The sequence below is a fragment of the Thermobia domestica genome, chromosome 10 (assembly GCF_964235325.1).
Source record: "Thermobia domestica chromosome 10, izTheDome1.hap1.1, whole genome shotgun sequence".
In the NCBI taxonomy this organism is placed as follows: Eukaryota; Metazoa; Arthropoda; class Insecta; order Zygentoma; family Lepismatidae; genus Thermobia; species Thermobia domestica.
Genome location: NC_137463.1, coordinates 247,824,566 through 247,842,700, shown reverse-complemented (window position 1 = coordinate 247,842,700; position 18,135 = coordinate 247,824,566). Strand labels below are relative to the sequence as shown.

The 18,135-nt window shown below is 34.6% G+C and overlaps 1 protein-coding gene across 1 annotated transcript in view; it reads left to right on the top strand.

Moving 5' to 3' along the window:
• Positions 1–1,652: 1,652 nt before the first annotated feature.
• LOC145661885 (glutathione S-transferase 1-1-like) overlaps positions 1,653–18,135 on the top strand; it is a 95,339-nt gene continuing 78,856 nt past the window's right edge. Inside the window, exon 1 of the mRNA XM_081727227.1 lies at positions 1,653–1,809. Coding sequence (XP_081583353.1) covers positions 1,747–1,809 — 63 coding nt within the window. The 5' untranslated portion in view covers positions 1,653–1,746. The remainder of the gene's footprint in view (positions 1,810–18,135) is intronic.

The following is an 18,135-nucleotide window of genomic DNA, read 5'->3' as shown; positions in this document are numbered from 1 at the left end:
CATAGCTGAGCGAGCGAATGGGGTTAGAAGCTCCACAGGGCTCGTTTTATTCCACTTTTGCCTGCATGATAATGCCACGTAACATTACGTCATGCTCGAGTGGTGCAACTTTGATGTAAATCTAACCTCACTCGCTTCCTTGTGACCAATTTATAAACAGTGGCTAGGGTAGCGCGTGAAATATATATGCTTTGAAACTTGGGTTTTCACATCGTGCAAAATTAGAATCATAGGTTGTAGAATTATAGGAAGCTCAATAAACTATTTATTTAAAAAAAACGAAAATTGTTTTAGATAAACAATTCAGAAAATTGTTATGAATAGAGAATGAAAATTAAAAATTATCGAAATTTAACTTTATTTTTCACTCAGAAGCGAAATTTTCGAAACGGAACATATGTCTAATTATTTTTAATAAGTTTATGCACTGAGCTTCATCTCCCTAACTTGAGTTGCTTGTGAGATACTCTATTTTTGACAAATTTTCAAACTCTTCCCTATCCCTTAAGAGACGCATTTTCAAACTTTTAAATACTTTACGGTTTCTTCACTACAGTCACCTAAAAGTTAGGAGTTAGAATTTAGATTTGTGGGCTTTCGGCATCTATGACCATTTAGTCCGTCACGTATGAGGGAAGACGTCCCTTGGTGAGCACACTATCCGGAGATAGGGAAGGAAGAAAGGATTTTGGAAGGAAGGAAATGGCCTGGGACCCGTAAGTTTGGTACCATCCCGGCATTTGCCTGGTATGAAGGAGAAAAAACCCAAGAAAACCTCACTCATGATGACTGGCCTGGAAAAGATTTTTACACTTCTTCGACCTAGTGCCCCCACCGGGAATCAAAGCCAGGAGTCACCTAAAAGGACTGTGCAAGCCAATGCTTAGGATTTATATCAGAGACAAACAAATAACCACCTTTATATTTGTACAAGATTTTATAGTTTTTAATCAACTGATTTTTACATTTCAAATTGTAGTAGGGCATAAAGTCATCTCAAATAATGTTGAAGGTCAATTGCACAGAGTTGCGTAGTTATTTTATAATCTGATGATATAAGCGGAAACAATTTATTTGATTGGTCTAACATTAAATACTGGAATTGAATCTGTATTGTCGATATGTGATTCTCAACAATAATCCATAAAATTGGATAATTTTGGTTATTCTCCTGTTTATCGTTTTAAAAGCACTTCCTTTCGAAGAAGAAGAAGAACTGAAATAATGATAGAAACATAAACAAACTCAATAGTTAGGGTTGTATCGCGTTTAAGTAAAATGACCAATAATTACGGTGTTTCTGTGTCATGATTATTTGCATTGAAAGAAGTTCAAGAGATGAAACATTGATTTTTAATATCACGAAACCACAGAAAGCATTTTTCTCCCACAGAAAACTTTAAATTACATATATATATTCTTCTGCTGTGACATGATAACTTAAATACATCCTGCGACCTTATGGAACGTCCTTCAGATTATTATACAGAAACATATTTAAGCTAACACATTTTTTAAAAAAGAAGAAGAAGAAGAAAGAAACGCTGCAATACACTTTTAATTTTTTCCCCTGTTGTAACATTATACGTATATATATGACATCATAATTAGGGCCTTATATATAGTAGTATAAAACTCTTTGTCTTCCGGGAGAAATATCTGAGCAGAAAGGCAGTCTTGAGTGTTATGTTGTAAGAATTTTTCTTTCCTTTGTCGTAGTATTTCTCAAACAACCGGTGTCACGGGATGAACCGTTTCGCACGCTCCAAGGCATTACTTCTCTTGTTTCAGGCGTTTTCATGTGCTCTGGTAAGCTATATTTCTTCACCTAATAGTTTGTATTTTCAACGAATTAAGAAGTTCGTTACTGAATTTTCTATTTCTGTGTGTGTGTGTTTGTTTGTTATTTGCGAATTTTTCAAATTTTGATCCCTCCATTCGATAGAACATCAAAAACTATCTCAAGGAAGTGATGTTTTTTTTTTTTTCGTCACTCTTGTCGTTCCCGAGATATTGGCCCCAAAAAGTCCCAATTTCGGGAGATTTAAGGAGCCATATCTCGGGAACCGTAAGTTATAGAGAGATGATGTTGATCAATACCTAAGAGGATGGTGAACATTTAGATTCCAATATTAACTGGTGACCAGTGGTTTTCTAATTTCTAATTTCTCAGTTAAGAATCAAATCTCAGCTCAGGTACATTATAATGACCACCTAGATTCTTTTTGTTACGTACGTAGTTTTTTTAAAAAATGGAAAATTCTAAACTATGCTATGTGTAAGTGTCGGAAGTCGTATAGAATGACTTTGCCCGTCCGTCGACAGATATTTGAGTAAAAACGGCAAGGGATATCGAGAATCGATTTTTTTTGCAATCGATTAAACGTCCCAACATCTTCCGTAAATCGTCAATTGAAACCGGAAGTGGTTCAAATTAGCAATTTTCGGTTTTCAACGTTTGTCACCATAGAACGAAAACGGTAACAGCTAGCGAAAAGCGTTAAAAAAAAACTATTTAGCGCATCTAGACAACATGTCATGACTACTCACAACATTCTATCGAAATACAAAGTGACTTAAATTTACTAGTACTTCTGGTTTCAATACTGATTTCCGTAGAGCAACGACGGTAAAAGATAACAAGAGCGGCATTTTGCAATCGATTCAGCGTCTCACGACAACAAATCATGACTATCCGCAACGCTAACAAAACCGGAAGTGGTTCTTAGTTTCCTATTATTTGCGGCTTCAATGCTGATTTTTTTTAAAAAAAAAAAAAGAAGAAAATAAACTTTATTTATTAAAGGAGCAAACGTACGACAGCCTGATTATTACTCTCAATTTCCAATTCCACAACATTTATTCAAAGTGGAAATTATAACGATGGACAGCAGTCCGTATCGTATGATATCATTTTTCTGTATGACCAGACCTGAATATTTAATTTGTTAAGTTTTGTGGCCAGACATGTATAAACATGTTTTTCTAGACAGTTCATATATAATACATAAAGAAGTCATTAACAGTGGATCTATCTTCAATTATAAAGAAGTAATTTTGTAAATTATTAAAAAAAAAAAAAAGTAAATGCAGAAAATCTTCCGAAAATACATAAGTTTAAATATAGTTTAGAGTGTTATCATTGAACATTTAATGAGTAAACAACGTTTTGTTTAGTTCCTGACATTATAATATAACGAAGTTTGGGCAAAATATAAATGTTATAAAATCCATAAAGTTGTAATATAACTAAATTTAAATACATTAGTAAGTTACAATAAAATATAGTTAAAAAGAGAGGAGAAAAAAAGGAGCCGAAAATATCCAATGGAAATAAAATATCCAAATTTTCTACATTGTATTTGATAATAATTAGAGCTTCTTAAGAGTGCCCGTCACGGTGAATTTAAAATACCGCTAATTTTACAGTAATTAGATGATATCTTCGAATAGATAAAAAAAATCGAAAAGTGGAACAAGAGCTCACTACCAGCCATTTAGAAAATCAGAATTTATTTTCGCGTTCCTAAATAGCTACAAACGGAAAGCTACTAAGTGACTCGTGAAACGGTAGCGCATGCAAAATAATATTATCTAGGGCGCTCTTGTTCCACATTTCGATTATCTTTGATCTGTTTGAAGATATCATATAATTACTGTAAAATTAGAGGTATTTTAATTTCGCAGTGATTAGGCTTCTTAAAGAAAAATTGGTGTTCTCCAGATCTCCCACATTTTATTTGACGATAATTAAAGGGAAATCAGTACCGGTATTCTGTAGACTTCCCACATTTTATATTTTATTTAATAAAATAAATTGATTACTCCAAAATTCGTATATGGTATATCGAGAGGTAGGAAGATTGAAAAGCAAAGAATAACAATTAGGTAGTCTTAACGAACATTAGCTCACATTAAGGGACCAAGTATTTTTGTCTTATAATATCTCTGTATTTTTGTGTCAATATCTATACACCTTAGTTTTTCATTTTCGTAACTTAAATTATGTTTTATTCAATTCATTTATTCCAAAAGTATTTTTATTTATTTATTTTTTTTTTATTGAATAGTGTAGTATATTTTGTATCCTTCATTTTTGGGGGCACTCCATTGAAAGTTTGAGTGACATTTTACTTAACATTATTTAAATCATAAGTTGTTGAATTAACATTGCCTATTTCAATTTCATACTTTTTTCTCATGTTATAATTATGCATATATTTCTTCTTTATTAGAAGTAAATTACTATGTATATTACGTGTACAGCAAATAAATTATAAACATACATACAAGAATGAATTTTGAGACCGCGGTGGCTCTGTGATAGAGTGTTCACTTCTGGTGCATGAGATCCTTGGTTCGATCCCTGATCACGTGAGTTTTATAGTGAACAAACACCGTGGGTTTTCTCGGGATTCCCGCGTTTCCTCCCACTTTCTTCATTCCTCCATTTCATTTATTTGTCATCATCACCGTTTCCTTTAGCCTAGCCTGCATAATCGTGGGAGTAAGATTTTCATTTAAAGAAAGAATGGATTTTTATTAGTAAATCAAATAGCAACATATTGGATTTTCATAGAGCAAAAATTGTCAGAGATATCGAGATGCAGTTTTCTGCAATTGACACAGATTACCAGAAGTAGGTTCCGTCCCCTCCATCAACTCTCTATTCAAACCGGAAGTGCTTCAAATTAGTCATTTCGGGTTTCAACATTTATTGCTATAGAACAAAAATGGTAATAAATAGTAACAAATGGTTTCCTCCAAATCAATTCAAGGTCTCAGGAGAACATATCGACACAACCCGAAACATTCTACTAAAACCGAAAGAGGTTGAAATTCAATTCTACGTCTGATTTCAAAACTGATTTCCATAGAGCAAAAACAATAAGAGATATTGAGATGCTGTTTTTAGCAATTGATTCGGCTTTCTAAGAATAGGTTTCCTCTTTTCTATTAACCCTCTATTGAAACAGGAAGTGGTTCAAATGAACCATTTTTAGTTTCAACATTTACCGGCATAGAATAGAGGGTGATATATAAGAACAAACTATTTTTTCAATCGATACAGTGTCTCAAGACTATATATATATCATCATAACGTGCAACACTCTATCGAAACCGGAAGTGATTGAATTTACTAGTATTTTCGGTTTCAATATTGAGTTTCATAGAGCAAAATCTGTTAAGACATGTCGAGAAGCGGTTTTTTTCGCAATCAATTCAGCGTTCCAGCAATAGAATCTATCTGCTCCCTAACCTTCTATTCAAATCAGAAGTGGTTCAAATTAATGATTTTTTTGTTTTTAACCTTTATCACCGTAGAACAAAAGCAGTGAGGAATAGTAAATAATGTCTTTTTTTCACATGAATTCAGCGTTCGAAGTAAAGATTCTATGTTTGATATTATTAGTCTATTGCAACTAGTAGTTACAGATGCATTACTTCAAGTTAGAGTATTGAATTTGCATTGTTTGCAAGTCTCCTCGAGGTTTTCACACTGTGAAACGGAACTCACTTATTTTATGTTTATTTCCGGGCTTGATGAAATATATTTGCAGGCCGAATTCCGGCCCACGCACTGCCATTTGGATATCAGTACATCAAAGGACTATCTACATAAAAGGAATCGTTGTCTTGAAGTGCTCCAAACAAGCTGACAGTCTTTCTCTCTAACTCAGCATCTGTCATAGTGCACAATTTACTAATTAAAACAGAAAATAATATTTCTTATTGTTACTTTTCCTGCAAAGCCTAACACTTTCCTTATGTTGTGTGGGGCCCTTCGAGCACGATTGCCCCAACCACAAGAGCCACAAGATGCCCCACACAACGAAACAGTTCGGAAAAATGTAATATTTTTTTTTCATGAGTTTGATTCTTATTTATATTCACGTATTGTTTATAGCAGCATTTCTCAACCACTGTGTCGCGACACATTAGTGTGTCGCAAATGCATATCAGGTGTGTTGAGAGATTTTTTAATGTCTTCTAAGATCTTTTGCAAAGGAATTATTTTTTAGAAGAAAATAAAAAATTATGGCCAATCGATTTGATTTCACGCTTGTATTCCAAATTTAAGTCTGCGAAGTTTACTTTTAACGCTATTCAGTTTTCTTTACAAAGAAACACTGAGCATGAGAGTGTGTCTGTTAAGAGGCCTTATCACTGCGAAATTAAAATACCGCTAATTTTACAGTAATTATGCGATATCTTCAAATAGATAAAAGATAATCGAAATGTGGAACAAGACCTCCCTAGACAATATTATTTTGCGTGAGATACCGTTATTACGACTCATTTATCTGCTTTCGATTTCCTGCCATTTAGAAAATCGACATTTATTTTCGCGTTTGTAAATAACTGCAAACGGAAAGCTACTAGGTGACTCGTGATAACGGTACCTTATGCAAAATAACATCGTCTAGGGAGGTCTTGATCTACTTTTCGATTATCTTTTATCTATTTGAAGATATCACATAATTACTGTAAAATTAGCGGTATTTTAATTTCGCAGTGATAGGGACTCTTAAGAGTTCGTTCACGCATAGGTATGTTTTGCAATACTCGCTATGGACAAATATCTCACTACTTTTAAGTTTGATGTCTTCTTACCGTGTCCTGCGAAAACGAACTAAGCGCCACTTTCATACTTTTGAGAAAATTACGTTTAAAGGTTGATGTCCAGCATTAGTGTAGCCGTAATCAAAAGTGAAATTATGTTTCTTTTTTTGGAAATGTGTTGATTTTCCTCTCCTTTCGATTGTGCAAAACGTGTTAATGCTTCTCAGGAACCAATCGTCGCATTTACGTGGATTTTCAAAATTTGGCGCTTAGTTCACTTTTGCATAACACGGTACATATTTCTGAGGGTAATATTTATTTCTTATATGCCTGCTTTAGAGTCATAAGCTTCTTTTACGTTAATATTTTTTTTTCTCAATAGTCTTTCGTAATTTGCTTGTGATATTTATATCTTAGTCGTTCCATAATAATAATAATAAAAAAAGTATTGTATGTAATTTTGTGTTTGCTTTTTTGCATATAGGGAAAAAAAAATCACACGCAGGGATGTTGCGAAAGTTTGAAACGTACTTTGGTGTACGCCAAAGAAAAAAAGGTTGAGAAACGCCGGTTTATACCAGCGTTGAAACCGTCTTTATGAGAACGTTGAGTCTTTCTTCCCCCTATTTGTATACGTAATTATGCAGAAATCACATCGATAAACTAATCTTTTTCAAATTGAACCGCTAATGGGGAGGATATAGAGAGACCAGATTCAGAATTGCACGTGCCACGGAGGAATAATGATCAGAAAAACAATTCCTTCTATAGAGTTGAATAGAAAATGAAAAAAGGCATCCATCACGTGAAACAAATTGTCAACAATGAAATAGAATTTTTGAAAAACACAGAATAGAGGGACAACTTTATTCAATTACGGTACTTCTGTTCACATAGATATTTTTGTCCAGACTGACCACTGCAAATACCAAAGTATGAAGTGGTATCTTCTGGACTATTTCAACGTGGCTACAGCTGCCAAATATACCGTTTCACATTAGTAACTTCTCTGCATCTGGGATAAATTGTAGTTTCTTTGTTGGGAGTTTTTTTTTTTTTTTTCAGGACGAAGGCTACATGAGAAGTGGACCTACAGTTTAAGGTGGAATCCAGACCACCACAATGCGTTCAAATTCTAATTCTTCTCACCGGCCATGTTGCTCCAGGCCCGTATCCAGGGGGGTCTAGGGGGGCCGGGCCCCCCTAAATTTTTGCTGGCCCCTTCTAAAATTTTCACGGTAGGCTTGCAAATGAACTATAATATGGTGATGAACTATAATATTGTTGGATCGCCCCCCCCTAACTTCAGCCCCCCGCCTAAATTTTTGGGCTGGCTACCGGCCTGTGTTGCTCACGAGACGAGAGTCGTAAATGTTTAAAAAAAAAATAAAAAAAAACTCTCGCCGGATGGTCTTGATTCTGAAGAAATCTTTCTCGTCTTTGCCTTGATTCCAGAAAAGCATTTCGCGTTTCTTTTTATATAAAATTTATGATCTGATTTTTTTCTTCTTACTTTCATCTACAAATTAGAATCCATCAACGTCACGAGAGGTCCTCGAAAAGTGTGGTATAACAACATTTAAACCATATGTATTATTGGAATCAGTGGCGTTTTTAGATTTTGTTTCAGGGGGCTTTGCTAACTTTGTTCCTGGAAATCTGAAAATTCTGCAAGATATTTCCTTCCTTTACTTTAATATAGTAAATACAATTTCGGGGGGAGGGCTTAAGCTCAGAAGCCCTCTGAATACGCCACTGATCGGAGTATATTGTGTAATGGCTTGTGTATCTTTAAACGTTAATAAGCACTCTTCATTGTGTTTGTACAATTACCTTATCAGTTTGTAGTTTTTGTACTACGAATTGTATAACACTAAAACAAGGTTTTAGATCTAAGACTTGGGCGCGCGAGCATGTGCGTTTCACGGAACTCGAGAAATTTCTCGTCTTATCTGTATTCTCATCTTGAAAATGAGTCCAGAATAATCATGTTTTTCGTATGGTCTCGGATTTAAGAAAAAGTGGTTCTCGTCGTGACAGACAACATTACTGATACATAAAAGCAAGCGATAACATTTGTATACTTAACATGAAAGTAACGTGTTAAGTATTTATTTGAATTTAAACGTTAAGTGAGTGCAGTTTATACTTATAATGAAGATTTACGAAGATCAGTGATGAGCAATTTCTTCAATTATACGAAAAATTGCGGCTGGTTTCATTTATTATAAAACAGTTTCTTGTATTCTTAGATTTTCTTGTTAATAAAGATGTTCGTAGTATAAGAATAAACTAAGAAAGTTCTGCGCCATCTTTCATCGTAATTTGATATAGATACTAAAATTTCCTTCAAAAAATATTTGATTTACGTTTTCAAAGCCATCATTATAACGTACTGTAAAACGGAAATATTGAATTAAACGAATTCAGAAGAAACTTACTCCCTAAAATGGCCGACGTGTCGTTATTCATAAAATTGTTTTACATGGAAAATTATATGTAACACTAGCTTTAATTTCTTAATGCCGAAGCAAAATCTGGAATAACCCTCCTGTAGCAAAACTCAGAAAAGATAAGAGGTTCGAACCCTCTTTGTTATTCTATTTTGAGCCAGTGGCGTATTTACGGGGTTATCGGGCTCAAGTCCCCCCTTCCGAAATAAATTCTAAGAATATCATTGACTTTCCATTTTCTTATGCTCTTTGTTCAAAAATAACACTATATTTGTTAAATTTCATTCCATGTAAGAACTGCGTTGTTTTTTCTTTCGTTCACTCTACTCTTCTGTTTTTTTCCTAGTTGTTACTTTCTTTCGTTTCTCCTATCATACTTTCGACTGTTGTTAGTTGTGATTCAAGTTGTCTATCGTCAGTAACACCAAAACTAAGAGGAGCTGATAAGCGAAACTGGTGTTCCACACCAACTTCCACGGATATCAACATAATAGGACTTTAGTTATTATACCAAAGAAATATTTACATCGTTTAGTTATAAAGAAAGGTAAATGTTTGAATTAAAGAAAATCAAGAGGGGGAATAAGTAGTCCGGAAATTAGGTAGACCAAGAGAATGATTCCTTTTTCTTCTTTAAAATAGAATAAAGGTTAGATTCACTGCTAAATTTTTGTATCATATCACGTAAGATTCACCAGTTTGCAATTCTAGCCATTAAAACTGAGCTATCAGTATATTTCAACTTCAACTTGTCTCAACATTTTCTTTCAGGTAAATACGTATACAGATAAAACTAAATATTTCCATTTTTTTTCCTAAAATGAAAACAGTTAAGTTGAAATGAGATTACAACTATTCAACATGTGTTTGCAGGAGCGCCATTTCAGATTTGTTTGGGGGAGAGGGGGTAAGATCCTCCACCGATTTACGCGTTCCATGTTTTTTCCTAATATATTAGTAGACAATCGATTATAATATACTTAATTCTCAAGCTCAGGTGGGCAATTGTTTCCCCGCTTCCCCGTTTTGTACATAGCCCCCCCCCCCGAAAGAAAATCCTAAACACGCCACTGATGGATGAATTAATTTATATGACACTTATCCGTGTCTGAAATCTTAGTTTAATTCAATTGAATCCTGCGTGTTAAACCACATGAGCTCTTTACTGAAAATTGAATCCACATTTCTCACATTAAAGTTCAGAATGGCAACTTATCCACGAGGAAATCAGGTTCACTCATGAGAAATGTCGAAGGCAAACGTAAGGTTGTGCTGATCAGGAATGAGTTTCATTAGAAACCATTTTGGAGGCGGAGGTGATGGAAACAAGAATGCGCGTTTACAAGCGTATTCGTGGGAGTTATCTGTGAAGATCTTGAGAAACGATCTCAGCTAGTGCGGAAACCAAGTATGAATGAAAAGATCATTTTCTGCACGCAACTTTACGTGGAATTTTTAAGTAATATTCACATGATGAAATAGTTTATAAGAGCACGTATTTTATGACATAGAAAGTGAATTCTCTCAAATACATGACTTGATAAATTGTAGATCAATTTATATTTTTTTTTCCTTTCAACATTTGCATAACTTGACTTCTGTGTTAAGTCGAGAATTCTAAAATATTTTTCAATTCATTTAAATTAATTCTCAAAAACTTCAATATTCTTATTATTTCACCTATTTGTAATTAACAGAAGAAACTAATCATATTGAGTTGTCGGAAAAATCATGACGTATTTTTTCTGTTGTTCAAGTCATTTATGTAAAGAACACAGGTGTGTATATACCTAATATACACAGGGTGACTGGTAATTCGATGTATTCCCTGCAAGGGGATATCCTATAAGATCTTTCGAACATTTTCACCTAAATGAACAGGGGATCGCAAATCAATAATTTCTGAGTAATTTGTACTTATGTGATTTCTTTGAAATTTGCTAATTAACGAGAGAGATGCGAGAGACAGCTTTACCCTAACCCACGTCTACATAACGTAGAGCGCTGACATTTTACATGTGTAATCCTGCCTACATATTTAGGTCAGGTAGTAATGTACAACTTGTAACTCTCCACCATTGGTAGGTGCGAACGTGAAGTAAGGTTTAGTGGTCCAAAATTCATTACTGCACCTCAGAAAGTACCGTAGCAACATCGCAGAAGAACTTACCCCTAAGAAATGTTTGCATAGTTTAGAAGAGGTGGAATGAAGATGGTATGCGATCAAGAGAAAACGCGAACTATGACAGATTTCAAATCCAGGGTCGTGTATATGTCTAGCCAACATTCGAGCAGTGAACAGAAGCGTTGTTTTCCAGGAGGCAGACACTTGTTCTCAGTATGCGACGCTCTGGGATTTCACAGAATCCCGCAACACACGCAGCAGTGAGGTATAGTATAACTGGTAATTGTGATACCCTTTGCCCGGAAAAGAAATAGTAATACCCTATGCTGATCCCAAATAAACGTGATTATCACTTTGCTCGCTCAGAGTTGAACACGGACTTCCTTTGGTGGTGTTACGTCGTCACATGCCATTGGTTGGACTAGGTTTTCCGTGGTTTTCTTCACTCCCAATAGTCTCAGGCCGGGATGGTATCTTCGAAGGCTAGGGCCATTTCCTACCCAAATCCTAGACACACCTAAAAGACCGATGTGACCCCAGAGTTGGAGGTCCGAATCCTTCTCAGACCTCCAACTCATTGTCATTTCCTTGCATTAATAAATAATTTTTCACGAGCTTTTGTTAATGTTACAGAGCTAAATGTGTTATTTTGATATGACTTTCCAAGGTTTACATTTTACCTTTGTAGAAAGCTTATAACATTAGGTTGTCATTATAGCAATTGGTACGATAATGGTCGTAATTTTGTTTTGAATTATTAAACAGATTATTCGATTGATATTTATTTATTTATGTATTTATGCAAGGGAATGACTCAAGGAAGGGTTCAGACTTCCAACTCCGGGGTCACATTGGTCTTTTAGATGAGTCTAGGATATGGGAGGGAACTGCCCTTGGCCTTTTAGAAGGTACCATCCCTGCCTTCGCCTAGTGGAAGTGACGAAAACCAGGGAAAACCTAGTCAAACCAACGACACCACCAAAAGGAAGTCCGTGTACAACTCTGAGTGACCAAAGTGATAATTATTTCATTTGGTATGAGCATGGGGTATTACAACTTGCTTTCCAGGCCAAGGGTACTACAATTACCGGGCAGAGTTGGCGTTGGTCAATGAAAACTTGACCCACCATCCATCGTGACCCACGACCCACTGACCCACTACCCATTATGACCCACTCTGACCCACGCCCCACCACCCACTGTGACCCACTCTGACCCACCACCCACCGTGAACTACTTTCATCAACTGTGACGTACTCTGACTCACCAAAATCCATCGTCATCAACTCTAACACATGATCCACGGAAGACTGTGAAATTGTCACTAATCGGAGATTGAATTTCTACGGTCAATCACTCAAGCACCACTCTGTTACAATAACGGTGGATCTGACCTTTACGAGGAAATTGAAGCTCTTCGAGGTGGAGGGAAATTAGTGTGTGCCTAAAATGTACTTGTACTAAGAGAGTATTCTTGCAAGTGTTAATTTCTCAACGCATTCCAAAAGAAATTTCTATTCGCAAGAAAATACCCCTGTACAATATGGGAAAAGTTATGACTTCTCAGTTCACAATATTTTTCTCACAAAAGACGAAAAATAAGCTTTTCATAGCGTATAGAGGTGCTCGGGTACACTCTGTAAGAGCATCTCCATAAAGTATGCTTATAATTGTAATTTGTGTAATCACTAAAACACCACGTTAAATTTAAGTTACAAATATGCATAATTGCAATTATTATGAATATTTATTCAAGGTAGTTTACCTAAAGCAAAAAAGAGACTTATTAAAAATTAAGTACAAAGTTGAATAACACAAATAAGCCATTAGTAATACAAGTATACATTTTCCATAACTCGTAATTTGCCACCTTAAAACAAATCTGAAATCGGGTTTATTTCCTGTTGGCCCCCAGAACTTTTTTGTGGTAAATCATCTCCAGCGGAATGATGTCCATCCTTCAGCCAAGAAATAACTAGGTCGTCTACTTTGAGCTTGTCTAGCGGTGGGCCATTAACATTGATGAACAAGTTAGACTATGTTTGAACACTTAGTCTATTTCTAATATCAGTCATCTGTAAATTCATAAGGGGAAATCCCAATTCGCACTATGTCATGGAAATTGATAATACTTCTACCGGATTCTGCAACTCCTCATCGACAATCTGCTTGTTAGACTTAAGTCTGATAACGATTTTTCTCGGTCAGTTTTGAAATACTCAGCAAGAAGTATCACTTCTCTATCACCATACAACATCTTTTCCATATCGACCATGTCAGTTAGCAATGTCGACTCATGGAGAACAGAAACTTCATCTACCACGCCTTTGATAGGGAATCTTGTGAATAAATTATCAATTAAAGAATGATAAACTGATGATTTCTTATTTATTTATAAATTTAATTTTTGTAATTACACATGAAGGTTTGATGTCATTACCAAGTTCCCTCCCCCTCCTAAAAAGCAAAAGGGAACGAGGTTCCGGGGAAGTGTTCAGAGGTGAATGGAATTTCCCTCCTTCTTCCCCATCAATTACCACATTGCTGTTTGTCATATTAATTTCAATTAAATTATCATAGTATAATTATTTCCTTGTTGAATTATCGATACTTTTCAGTGGAAAAAAGGATGAAATTTGAAAGTCCCAAATCAAGGTAATAGACTAACGTAAAGAGAAAAAAGTGTAAAATTTTCCATATAATTATGCGTACAATTAAAACTTAAAATTTCCGTGTAATTAAGCTTACAGTACAAAATTTATGTCTATTTTTCTCACAACTTTATGGGTTGATTGCCCTGTGCTGTAAGCGCTCCATATAAACATAAGCTTCAGCAATTATTATAGTAGAAAGCAATGGATATATGAAGCAAAGCACTGTATTTTATGCTTCTGAAAATTTTTCTCAACTAATATCGATCGTTTTCGATCATTTTTACAAATTAACTCTCTACCAATTTTCCATATATAGAAATCCCCCCCCCCCTATAAAGGAGAATTTAAAAAAATGCTAGGACATATTCTGTTTATTTTCAATAAGGAGTTTATACACTGAATTTTAGCTCCGTAGGTTTAACGGCTTGCGAGATACTCAATTTTTCCCGGAAGAATTCGGATCCTCACTACCTCCTTAGGATAGGTATTATAATGCAAGCGAAATGATAACATCCCAGTTTGGACTAAGAACTAATACTAAAAGTCATTTCATTTGACTTTGCAATTTGGCCGTGATGGTCAGGGATGCATAGTTACATTCAATTTTTTATATAATAATTTATATATTACAGTGATTAAAAAATATTTTTTTTTTCAGTAGTTAGCTCTTCTAAAAACTGACAGGCCTCGAAAGCCAAGTAGTAGTATAAGCCCTATTGCATTTATTACAATTACAAATATCAATATCCAAAAGTGCCCGAAGTTCTTTTTTCACTTAGATATATTCACCTCAGGTAAGTACACGGAACCAAATGGAAAAGGAAGGGAAATGAAGGTCTTGAAAGTAAAACGCAGACAAATTTACCAGTCTTCAGAAGATACTGTCTACAATGCAGTGAGCAGACTGAGTCGGTGGGTCGCAGTGGGTCATGGTGGGTGGTGGGTCACAGTGGGTCATGGTGGGTGGCGGGTCGAAGTGGGTCATGGTGAGTGGTGGGTCACAGTGGGTCACATGCTGTTGATCTACGACCACTGACCCACTCACAAAACTTGACCCACTTGACCCACTGACCCACTCCATCTCTGTTACCGGGATATACTATGCCTCACTCCTGCGTGCGTTGAAGGATTCTGTGAAATCCCAGAGCATTACATGCTAATAAAAGGTGTCCGCATCCTGGAAAATAACGTACCCGTTCACTGTTCGAGTGTTGGCCAGATAGATGCGCGACCAATTGTGGTGGTCCACGATTGCTCATTTAATTTCAGGGAAGCTGAGAAGATATATGGGGCCCTGAAAGTAACTGCGACTATTAGGAAAATATTCTTCTGAAATCTAAATATCCGTTTATGCAAAGATTAGGCAGAACAGGAGTTCCTGTTTTACCTAATAATAAAGTAACATCAAAAATGTGCTGCAAATTACCGGAGGCTCATTAAACAGAACAAAAAGACGCCGTGTTATAAAGTATGATACTTATGGTGATTTATGATTATGCAAATCTATCTATATATATATATATATATATATATATATATATATATATATATATATATATATATACTTAACATTAGTAGAATAAACAGGTTTTGATCTCTTTCTGATTAAACTTTCAGAAACAGTTTGAGTTGATTTGATGGTGGTAACCCCTTAATCAATGACATAAATTTTCCATTCTCAATCTGTTTATCCCTGAAATATATATATATATATATATATATATGGGATGGCCAAAATTCACTTTCAGGATTTCGAAAAAGTCCGGAATTTCGAAAATCCGGAATTCAGTAAACCCAAATAGGAATTTTTCCGATTTTACTTTCAGGATTCCGGAAAGAAAAAAATCCTCAATTAGCCATCCCTAATATATACAGGGTGCGTCAGAAAAATGTATACGCACTTTGGACCGTCATAGGAAATTTATGTTCCGTTCTACAATGTTCAATTGCTGGAAATGGAAAGCTTAAAGTCCAATTTGAAACATAAATGCACTTTCTCAAGCAAATGTTCAAAATGGCGGCCTTCAGCATCAATACCTTTCTGAGTACGAGTCACCACTGATTCCGTACATCGTACCAACGTGTCCAATGGGATTTCTGCGCACACCGCTTGAATCTCATTCCAAAGTGTGTCTAAGTTACGTAGTTTACGTTTGTACATCTCATCTTTGAACCGCAGCAACATTCTCAAACTTCCAGTACCACTTAATTACCTGCTCCCACGCTTCAAAGTTCAAACGTACGTCCACCATATTGCAGTTATTTCCTTGCCACTAACTGAGTTGAATAACTAGAGCGATAGTTCTGCTGCCACCTGTTGAAGAAAGATAACATTACTTTCTCCCAGAAATTCAACCTTGGAGCACAGGAAATACGGTTTCTATGACGGTTCAAAGTGTGTATACATTTTTGACGCACCCTATATATATATATATATATATATATATATATATATATATATATATATATATATATATATATATATATATATATAAGCATTAAGAATATATATCCATGTAAGAGAATACGTGTGCAGAGCCGAATGATAACATTGCAGTAGATATTCAGTAAATTTGCAATAGTTAAGTCTTTTTTTCATAGAAGCTATTTTTAAGGGTTAAATATCAAAGCCATTTTTAAGGAATTTTAGGAGACAAAATCACTATTTTTCTCTCTTCTTTTGCTGTTTCTTTTCTTTCTTCTTTTATTTTTCTCTTTCTAGGCTTTGCTTTCAACAAAGGAATCGATTTCGGCTAACACTCAAACATGCACATGCACACCAATAAACACAACATCTATTTTAGTAAGTTATTATAAAAGTGTGTTCTTAAGCGTAGTTCACAAATAACCTACAGAAAAATGGGTGCTATCATTTAGTAACTAATTAAACAATCAATTTAATTATTCAATTTTTTACTAATAAATTTAATGGCTAATTCTGTCTTACTAACCAATTTAATTACTAAGTTTCATTTAATAACATATTTAATGACTAACTCTGTCTTTCTAACCAAAGTTTCTTTTACTAACATTTTTAATGACTAACTCTGTCTAACTAACCAAAGTTTCTTTTGCTAACATATTTAATTACTAAGTTTCTTTTACTAACATATTTAATGACTAACTGTCTTATTAACCAATTTAATTACTAAGTTTCTTTTACTAACCAATTTAATGACTAACTGTCTTACTAACCAACTTAATTACTGTTTATTTTACTAACCAATTTAATGACTAACTCTGTCTTATTAACCAATTAATTACTAAGTTTCTTTTACTAACAAATTTAATGACTAATTCTGTCTTACTAACCAATTTAATTACTAAGTTTCTTTTACTAACATACTTAATGACTAACTGTCTTATTAACCAATTTTATTACTAAGTTTCTTTTACTAACCAATTTAATGACTAACTCTGCCTTACTAACCAATTTAATTACTGTTTCTTTTACCAAGCAATTTAATGACTAACTCTGTATTATTAACCAATTAATTACTAAGTTTCTTTTACTAAGCAATTTAATGACTAACTCTGTCTTACTAACCAATTTAATTACGAGCACTAACTCTTACTGACTTCCCACGCGATGTGAGTTTGTGGTGGACAACATCGCATTCGTGTTTTTTCTCGGGGTTTCTTTCGTTTTCTCTCATATTCTCATTCCACCAACTCATTCATAATCATTTATTATCAATATGCTTTAACCAACAGGCCATAAACTCGGAATGTAAAACTATAGATTTCATTTTTCCTGTATTTAACTAATTTAATAACTATGTCTTACTAAGCAATTTAATTACTGTCTTCTAACCAACTTACTAGTTCTTTCTTACTAAACCAATTTAATAACTAATTCTGTCTTACAAGGTATATACATTCGCGAAATGTCCCCTCAGGATTCGTGTAAAATTGATTCAAATGCAAAGTTCTCCACGGCCCAATGTGTATTGTTCTAATTTTAGCGGCCCATATCGGTAATTTGAATGTTTATGAGCCTTCATATATTGGAATCCAACCATATAAACTTCTATAACGCTCGAACACAAAATTGCTTTTAGTTTCTTTAGATTCAGCTGGACATGAATGTGGGCACATACAAAACAAATTGGATCAAGTACTACTACCCTGACACATGTTGTCCACCCTAGGAATGGCAACATTTTGTCGAAAAATACTTTTTCGAAAAATGGCTTTTTCGAAAACGAAAATTTTTTCGAAAAACGAAAAACGAAAAACAAAAAATTTTTTTGAAAAAACGAAAAACGAAAAAAAATTTCGAGAAACGAAAAACGAAAAATTTTTCGAAAAAACGAAAAACTAAAAATTTTTCGAATAA